This window comes from Arachis duranensis, chromosome 5 (assembly GCF_000817695.3).
Source record: "Arachis duranensis cultivar V14167 chromosome 5, aradu.V14167.gnm2.J7QH, whole genome shotgun sequence".
Taxonomy (NCBI): domain Eukaryota; kingdom Viridiplantae; phylum Streptophyta; class Magnoliopsida; order Fabales; family Fabaceae; genus Arachis; species Arachis duranensis.
Window position 1 is genome coordinate 47,020,583 of NC_029776.3, and position 9,786 is coordinate 47,030,368.

Genomic DNA, 9,786 nt, shown 5'->3' on the forward strand with positions numbered 1-9,786 from the left:
AAAAATAATAAATTTTGATGATATATTTTATTTTATATGAAGATAAAGATATATATGTTTTTTAATAATTGGAGCATGCATAAATAAGAAGGCATAAGGTGACGCACATAGAAAAAGTCGTAGCAGGAACCAATGAAATCCATGCACCTAAATCAGAAACGACAAGAAACCTCAAAGATAAAAGGGGCATTCATCTCATTGCAAACATTTCAAACACCTTGATATCTCTTCAACCCTTATCTTCAATTCATCCCCATCCTCTATCTCTTGTTGTGTCCCCACTATAATTAATGGAGGGTAGTAGAAGAAGCTCAAATTCTGAACTCCCGCCTGGGTTTCGGTTTCACCCAACTGATGAAGAACTAATCGTTCACTACCTTTGTAACCAAGCCACTTCAAAGCCTTGCCCTGCTTCCGTCATCCCTGAAGTTGATATCTATAAGTTTGATCCATGGGAATTACCCGGTACATATAATTATTCTCCTTAATTTATTAGCCTAGTCTCTCTGGTTGTTTTAATTAATTCTTGTGATTTCAGATAAAACAAGCTTTGGAGAGAACGAATGGTACTTCTTTAGCCCAAGGGATAGGAAGTACCCAAATGGGGTGAGGCCTAATAGGGCAACGGTTTCAGGGTATTGGAAGGCCACTGGTACGGACAAAGCAATCTATAGTGGGTCTAAGCATGTTGGGGTCAAGAAAGCTTTGGTCTTTTACAAGGGTAGGCCCCCAAAGGGTATCAAGACTGATTGGATCATGCATGAGTATAGATTGGTTGGATCAAGAAGGCAACCCACTAAACAAATTGGATCCATGAGGGTAACCCCTTTTCGCTCTTTTCTGACCAAAACACAAAATAAAAAATATTATTATACAAAGATAGAAATATTGTCTCTGCTAATAAATTTGGGTTGATGAAATACAATACTTCATGATTTTGTATTTGTATGATATTTTGATGTGTTGGATTAAGTGGAAGCTTACCCTTTTGGATGTGTCATCATCAGCTAGATGACTGGGTGTTATGCAGGATCTACAAGAAGAGGAGCATAGCAAAATCAATGTTGGAGCCTAAAGAGGAATTCCCAACAATGCCCCAAATCAATCATCATCTAACATCATCATCAAATGATGGGAATGATAATAATGATGATGAGCAAGAAATGATGATGAAATTCCCAAGGACATGTTCCCTTACACATCTCTTGGAAATGGACTACTTGGGCCCAATATCACAAATACTCTCTGATGGATCATATAACTCAACCTTTGATTTTCAACTAAACAGTGCCAATGTTGGCAACATGATTATGGACCCTTTTGTGAAACAACCTCAGATCCTTGAAATCCCTAACAAAAATAATCCTAACAATCCTTATTATGATGTGGATTCAGGGAAGAACAACCTAGTGAAACAGAATAGCACCATAAACCCTACTATATTTGTGAACCAATTCTTTGATCATAGTGGTAGTTAACAGTTAATTTTATTATTAAAAAAAAAAAGAAATTGGATTATTGTTAGACATGGCGATGAAGCGTCACCAATTAGAACAACCATGAAGATTCTTTGTAGAAAACAAAATTTATATTACATCATCATCACATAATGGATTCTCAGTGGTATCAAATCTGATTAGCTCACATGGACTTTATTATTTTATATATATATGGACAAGCTGCTTAGTGGCTTTTTAAAATTAAACAAATAAATTAGGATTCTTGATTATGATAATTTCAATGTTCAAACCCAAATGCTTATCTCATCCGTTTTATGGTTAAGCCACCAACTTCCTTTACATCATTCGTGCACATTATTACAATGATTTAATTTATTTTGACCAAGGACAATACGGTTAGCGAGTCCCCAACTATAAGTCAATAATTGAATAAGCTGAAATAATCAAGAGAAATACTTACACGATTTTAAAACATATTTCATTGATGCGTATTTTTAAGAACTTTTTATAATTATATTTTTTTAAATATACTTTTTAAACATTTTGGAGCATGTACTAAATATGTTTTAAGACGGAATATATAGATATTTATCATGAAACGAAGTCTTTTTTCTTTTTCAAAAAAATTAAATATAGTTGAATTGAATATTGTTGCTGGTTTGTGAGTAGTGTTGCTTATCCAAAATGATGACGGCAGTGTTGATAAAATCGGTGACTAATAACACTAAACCGTGGGAAAGCAATGTGGATGACGTGCTATATATATAATAAAGAAAATAGGCATGCGCATGGGCTCAAATAGTTTTAGATATAGATTAAAGAATTAACTAGTTACCAATAATCCTTGTATTTGCTTAGTCATGGAAAGTGCTACTCAATATAAACAAATATAGATTCTAAAACGGATTAATCGTTTGAAATTTTTAATGAATATATATACATGCTTTTACTTTTAGGCCTATTTAATTTTGGATAAATTTTTTAAATAATTTTTTTTAAAAAATATTTAAAATATAAATACTTTTATTAATAATAATTTATAAATAACTTATTTTGTATTTAAATTTTTAATTAATTTAAATAATAATTTTGTATTTATTTTAAAGTTGTAGTATTTGGATAAATGGCTTAAAAAATATAATTTTTTATAACAAAGAGAATGGATATTAAAATAATGATGATAATAAATATCTTTTAAAATTAAATGTTAATTTTATATAACTAAATTATTGTGTAAAAATGGTAGTAAAGAGTCAATCTATCTAGTTAGTAGATAAAATATTACGTAAAAATAGTGGTAGAATGTTAATATTTTCAACAAAAATAAAAAATATTTTTTACAGAATCAAAAATAAAAATGAGTACAATAGTCTTTTTTATTTTAAAATCAAATTTTTATAATAAAAATAATAAAATAATTTTTTTTAAAAAAAGGTCATATTTTTTATTTTTTTAAAAACTTTTAATTAATTTTTAAAAAATTAAAAATATTTTTAAAAATAGTACTAAACATACATTATATAATTTTTCATAATTCAAAAAAAAAAACTTTTTACTACTTTCCAAACCCCTTAATAATCTTGTTGAATGCTAGAAGTTGTTGACTTCTTGGGATGTATGTTCGGTCCATGACACGAAACAGGTGAGAAGAAGCATTGTTTTGACTTTTGACTTACATACAAATTCATGTAAGTATATATATAATTTTTAACATTACCAGTTATTGAAATTCTAGCGGCCTAATCTCCGAACGGACAAGGTATTGGATATTCGCTGCAAATAGATTTCTTTTATTATTCACGTTTAAATTATTTTATTTAAATTTTTAATATTTTAAAATTGTTATTCTGTTATTTGTAATTTGTTAATAGAATTGAAGTAGTATAACATATAACATTAAGATAATTTTAAAATATTAAAAATTTTAGTTGAATAAAACTATTGGAAATAAAAATGATATATTATTTTTTAAAAAATCACCAAACTATTCGAGTTGAACATTTCGCGTACGCAGACACTGCACGTATATGCGAGCTATTAAAAATGTAACCTTTGCATATGTAAACTTTAACAAGCGACGCAAGTAACCCATTCCGGTTGGGCATCTCGCGTATGCGAGCAGGGGTTGTGTATGCGACCACCCCTTTTTCAACAGCATGCGCACGCGAGGCAGGGACTTGCGTATGCGAGACCCCAGTTTTGCTAAAAAGATAATTTTTTTTTTATTTTCAAGGGTTTTCTAACTTTTCAAACTTTCTTAAGTTGCAGTTTAAGAGTAATATTTTGTAGTTAGACCTAAGAACTAATAGAGGAGAATTAGTGACTTAAATAGGTGAATTTTACATGAATTTAGAAGACGGAACCTTATGTTTCTGGAGTACCGAGGAAGGATTTGTTGAGTGAGATGGCGGAGTACTGTAATGGCAATTAAGGTAATGAGTTGTGAAAATTATGAATTGATGATGGTTGAGACGAGTCTAGGACTCGGAGTGGAATAATGGATTACTGATGTACTGAAAAAAATAATTTATGAAAACCACTGCTATATTATTTTATACTGAGACTGTTGAGATGCTATGCGCCTAGCAAGGATGATGGTTAATCTCGCTTGTTGAGGTCGTGGTGGTGGCGTAAGGATGGTGGTTAATCCCGCTTACATTGTGATGTGAGGTCTGTGCCAGAGTATCCCGCTCGCATCCTTTCGGATCACAAGAGTGTGCAGGCACTATATCCTGGACTGTGTGCCGGGCACAATATCCTAGGGGGTTCCAATTTATTCGTGACCGAAAGGCGACATCTCCATGGAAATGTGTTGGATTGGCAGTTGAACCAACAATGTGATATCACAGCCAAATAGGACAGGCATTCATCATGTGCATATTCTATCTGTTTGCTTGCTTTGCTGACTTGAGTTGTTTGCCTAATTGTATAACATGATTACTTACTTTTTGAATTTCTTGATATACATGTTATACTTGTGCTTTACTTGCATTGTTATTTCTTGTGTTTTCTACTGGGATTGAGGAGGTTCGAAAGCAGTGGCGATGGGACCGCATGGCGATTAGGCTGGCGAAGGCTATGGGACATCGGAGAATTACTAGAGTAGAAATCCACTAAGTTAGATTTTCTTATTTCATTATAGTTTTAATGTTATGGTTTTAAACTTTAGTAATGCTTAAGTTTGAATCTCATAATTGATATGAAGTTCTAGGATTGCCTCTGGCATCCCGGAGTCTTATATTTTACATTGCTAGGCACTATTACCATATTGAGACATTCGGTTCTCATTCCATACTTTGTTGTTTTTCAGATGTAGGTCGCAATCCACCTCGGTGAGTTGTGTGATAGTGACAGAGCGGAAGATCTTTATCTCATTTTAGAGTTATTTTGGTTATTTTGATTAGTTCTCTCTCTCTTTTATATTTATATTTGTCTTAGAGGCTTACTTTGAGAGAAATATTGTATATGTTGTTTTACTTTTCAAAATTCTGTATTGTCTGTATATAACTAACCGGCTTAAACTTCGCGGATTGTGGCTAGTACTTTATGACTATTGATAAATCCACATTTCATGGTATTTATTTGCTCTAATTGGGTGGATTTTATCAACTTTTCCTAATTTATTCAATGAAATAGTATGGTGTTGAAAATTCTTCCTAAATTATGCTTAAAAGTGAAAACATGCTTTTTAGGCCCTTATTTGCTAAATTTTATTCACTTTAATTCCCTTTGATGCCTTGATGTATTTGTTGAGTGATTTAAGATTTTAAAGGCAAATATGGATTGAAGAAGTGAGGAAGGAAAGCATGCAAAATGGGAGAATTCAAGAAATGAAGGATTTGTAAAGCTGTCAATCCTGACCTCTTGGTACTAAAGTGATCATAACTTGAGCTATAGAGATCCAAATGAAGCGGTTTCAACAGCATTAGAAAGCTAACATCCAGGGCTTCAAAATGATATGCATATTGTGTGCGTATACACGAGTCAAGATTTAGCAAGTGTGCATACGCACAAGTCCTGGTGTAACAATCCAGACCACCCGCTAGCACGATATTGTCCGCTTTGGCACACAAGGCCTCACACATTGCCCTCCATTCTAGGAGCCGAGTAGCCTTGGGCCTTGGAAAGTGAAACGAAGCATGCCTTATAAGGGTGTGGATACCTTTTCCTAGCATGACGCGTTTTGACGTGTGAGTGTGGGGGGCTTCGGCTATCATTCCTATCGTCAAAGGCAAAACTGTGAGGCCTTGTGTGCAAAAACGGACAATAGCGAGCTAGCGTGTGGTCTGGGCTGTTACAGATAGTATCAGAGCCAGAACCCGGATCGATGTGCTAGCGAGGGCACTGGGCTCCCTTAGGGGGGATGGATTGTAAAGTCCCACATTGGTTGGGGAGGGGAACGAAGCATACCTTATAAGGGTGTGGATACCTCTCCCAAGCATGACGCGTTTTGACGAGTGAGTGTGGGGAGTTTCGGCTATCATTCCTATCGTCAAAGGCAAAACCGTGAGGCCTTGTGTGCCAAAGCAGACAATATCGTGCTAGTGGGTGGTCTGGGCTACTACAAATGGTATCAGAGCTGGAACCCGGATCGATGTGCCAACGAGGGCGCTGGACTGCGTTAGGGGGTGGATTGTAAGGTCCCACATCGGTTGGGGAGGGGAACGAAGCATGCCTTATAAGGGTGTGGATACCTCTCCCTAGCATGACGCGTTTTGACGAGTGAGTGTAGGGGGCTTCGGCTATCATCCCTATCGTCAAAGGCAAAACCGTGAGGCCTTGTGTGCCAAAGCGGACAATATCGTGCTAGCGGGTGGTCTGGTCTGTTACACCTGGCACGTGACTTCATTAATTGCAAATCACTGGTAGCAATTTTTGGGCCTCCAGAATCCAATCCCAACTCATTTCTGAAGCTATTTCAAGCAGAATTCAAGAGGAAACAAGGGGGAGCGATTAGGTTTAGGTTTTATCATGTTGTAGGTCATTTTCTAGAGAGAGAAGTTCTCCCTTATCTCTAAAAATTAGGGTTATTAGTTTAATTTCTCTTTAATTTCTCTTTTTAATTCTTGTTTTCATCTAGTTTCTTTTACCTTTCTTTGTTCTATTGCCTTAATTTTCTTAGTTTATCTTGTTAATTTTTCATTTTCGTTACTTTTTATGTTGATGAACCTTTGTTTCCATTTTATTTAATGCAATTTATATTTTCATGTCATTGTTGCTCTCTTTAATTGTTGGTTATTAATTTCTTGCATTTGGTAGCTCTAGAGTTTATTTTTATTGCAATTTAATATGTTTTTATTTTCATGCACACCAAGTTTTTGATAAAATGCTTGGCTTAGTTTTAATGTAGTTTTTCTCCACTCTTGGCTTGGAATTGAGGACTTTGGTGACCTTGATTCATTGATGTCCATTCTTGATTGATATATTAGAGTAGTTAGTTGATTTGGTTTCCATTAACGCTAGTCTTTCACTAAGTTAATTAATGAGTTGGCTAGGACATATGGATTGAGATCAATTATACCTATTTGCCTTATTCTCGATGCTAAGGTTGAATAAGTAGGATTAACTCTTCATAATTGTTTCGAGGTTTACCTGAAACTATAGGTCGATCTCGGACGAGATCTTCTGTACTGGTCGGAGCTGTTGTGTCCGACTTGTTGATGGTGGCTGGAGCCGCCGTGTCCAACTTGTTGGACTTGGTGGTGGTGCTGATCCTTCGTCCCGGAGGGTGGGGGTACCTGCAAGGGACTCCTATGCTTAAGTTAGCAAGGGTATTAAGCAGGTATTGAGTAGAATCAGAGTATGAGTTATACCTGGGTGCTCCAGTGTATTTATAATAGTGAGGAGTGACCTCTCTGGAGATAAGATAGTTATCTTATCTTATCTTATCTTATCTTTGAGTGAAGTCATCTTATCTTTAGGGGAACCGCCTTTATCTTTCTGGGCTTTGGCTGCCTTTAGATTGGGCTGTGTTCCTTCATTTTGGGCCTGCTTTGGGCTCCTTTGGCGATTTGGCCGAGCTCTTTGAGAAGAGGTCGGGCATTGATAAACCCCATTTTTAGGGTTTATCTTGTAGTGATTTTTGGGGATTTTATCACCTTTTACCCACATTTATTCAACGAAATAGCATGGTTTTGTATATTCTCCTTTAATTGTGCTTGAATGTGAAAACATGCTTTTTAGGTCTTAAAATAGCTAAATTTAATTCACCTTGATTCTATTAGATGCCTTGATATGTTTGTTAAGTAATTTCAGAATTAGGAGGCAGAGATTGGATCAAAGGGAATGGAGAAAAAGCATGTAGAAATGAAGAACTCATGAAGAAATGAAAGAATCGCAAAAGCTGTCAAGTCGACCTCTTTGTACTTAATTGACCATAACTTGAGCTACAGAGGTCCAAATTATGCGGTTCCAGTTGGGTTGGAAAGCTAATATTCGGGGCTTCGAAACGATATAAGATTTGCCATAGTTGCATCGCGCATAGGGGCGTGCACGCGCACGGTACGCGGACGCGCCGATGGTGGCACATGACCCACTTAATGCAAGACGTGGCCAGCGATTTTAGAAGCCTTGTGGGCCCAATCCAACTCATTTCTGATGCTATTTAAGCCAAGGATTGAAGAGGAATCAACATACTTTTGATCATTAATCATAGTTTAGTTTTAGAAGTAGTTAGAACTAGTTTTTAGAGAGAGAAGCTCTCACTTCTCTCTAGGATTAGGATTAGGATTAGGTTTAGTTCTTAGATCTAGGTTTTAATATTTGCTTCCTTCCACTTCTATCTCTCAACTTTTTGTTGCTACATTCATCTTCTTCTACTCTTTTGTTGTAATTTCCTTTAGGTTGTTCTTATATTTTGTTGTAGATCTAGTATTGTTCCTTCTACTTTCTTCCAATTCAATAAAAGGTAATTCATAATAAATGTGTTTCTTTTAATTGTTGTTAATTCATTGCAATAAATGTTGTTAGATTCTATTCATGTTGTCAATTTGCTTTGCTTTTCTTTTGTGCCTTCCAAGTGTTTGATGAAATGCTTGGTTGGATTTTAGTGTAGGTTTTGTTCCTCTTGGCCTAGGTAGAGTAATTAGTGACTCTTGAGTAGGGAGCAATGAACAATTCTCATCACAATTGAGGAGGATAACTAGGATAGGACTTCTAGTTCTCATATCTTGCCAAGAGCTTTGTTAGTTGTTAGTTTATTTCCTTTGCCATTTATATTTCTTGTATAAAATCTCAAAAACCCCAAAATAACTCACAACCAATAACAAGACACTTTATTGTAAGTCCTAGGGAGAACGACCCGAGGTTCCAATACTTCGGTTTATAAATTTTAAGGGTTTGTACTAGTGACAAACAACTTTTTGTATGAAAGGATTATTGTTTGGTTTAGGAACTATACTTTACAATGAGAATTCATTAGTGAAATTCTAAACCGTCAAAAATCCAATCCTCAAAATGGTGCCAGGAGGCAAAGATTGGATTAAAGGGAATGGAGAAAAAGCATGTAGAAATGGAGAACTCATGAAGAAATGAAAGAATCGCAAAAGCTGTCAAGCCGACCTCTTTGTACTTAATTGACCATAACTTGAGCTATAGAGATCCAAATGATGCGGTTTTAGTTGGGTTGGAAAACTAACATCCGGGGCTTCGAAACGATATAAGATTTGCTATAGTTGCATCACGCATAGGGGCGCGCACGCGCACGGTACGCGGACGCGCCGATGGTGGCACATGACCCACTTAATGCAACACGTGGCCAGTGATTTTAGAAGCCTTGTGGGCCCAATCCAACTCATTTCTGATGCTATTTAAGCCAAGGATTGAAGAGAAATCAACATACTTTTGATCATTAATCATAGTTTAGTTTTAGAAGTAGTTAGAACTAGTTTTTAGAGAGAGAAGCTCTCACTTCTCTCTAGGATTAGGATTATGATTAGGTTTAGTTCTTAGATCTAGGTTTTAATCTTTGCTTCCTTCCACTTCTATCTCTCAACTTTTTGTTGCTACATTCATCTTCTTCTATTCTTTTGTTGTAATTTCCTTTATGTTGTTCTTATATTTTGTTGTAGTTCTAGTATTGTTCCTTCTACTTTCTTCCAATTCAATAAAAGGTAATTCATAATAAATGTGTTTCTTTTAATTGTTGTTGTTAATTACTTTCAATAATTGTTGTTAGATTTCATTCTTGTTGTCAATTTACTATGCTTTTCTTTGGTGCCTTCCAAGTGTTTGATGAAATGCTTGGTTGGATTTTAGTATAGATTTTGTTCCTCTTGGCTTTGGTAGAGTGATTAGTGACTCTTGAGTTATCTAATTCCTTTGTTGG

The 9,786-nt window shown here is 35.3% G+C and overlaps 1 protein-coding gene across 1 annotated transcript; it reads left to right on the forward strand.

Annotated features, from left to right (window-relative positions):
* The first annotated feature begins 199 nt into the window (after nucleotides 1–199).
* On the forward strand, nucleotides 200–1,644 carry LOC107489303 (NAC transcription factor 29). The gene is made up of 3 exons (XM_016110055.3): nucleotides 200–465; nucleotides 539–819; nucleotides 1,008–1,644. Exons 1-3 carry the CDS (start codon nucleotides 291–293, stop codon nucleotides 1,476–1,478), a joined length of 927 nt encoding a protein of 308 aa, XP_015965541.1. The 5' UTR covers nucleotides 200–290; the 3' UTR covers nucleotides 1,479–1,644.
* The last annotated feature ends 8,142 nt before the right edge of the window (nucleotides 1,645–9,786 follow it).

Excerpts from the sequence above, each read along its gene's own strand:
- LOC107489303 (XM_016110055.3), top strand. The coding sequence starts at position 291 with ATGGAGGGTAGTAGAAGAAGCTCAAATTCTGAACTCCCGCCTGGGTTT. Across the intron at positions 466-538 it reads TGATCCATGGGAATTACCCG|ATAAAACAAGCTTTGGAGAG; the intron begins GTACATATAATT and ends TTGTGATTTCAG. Across the intron at positions 820-1,007 it reads AACAAATTGGATCCATGAGG|CTAGATGACTGGGTGTTATG; the intron begins GTAACCCCTTTT and ends TGTCATCATCAG.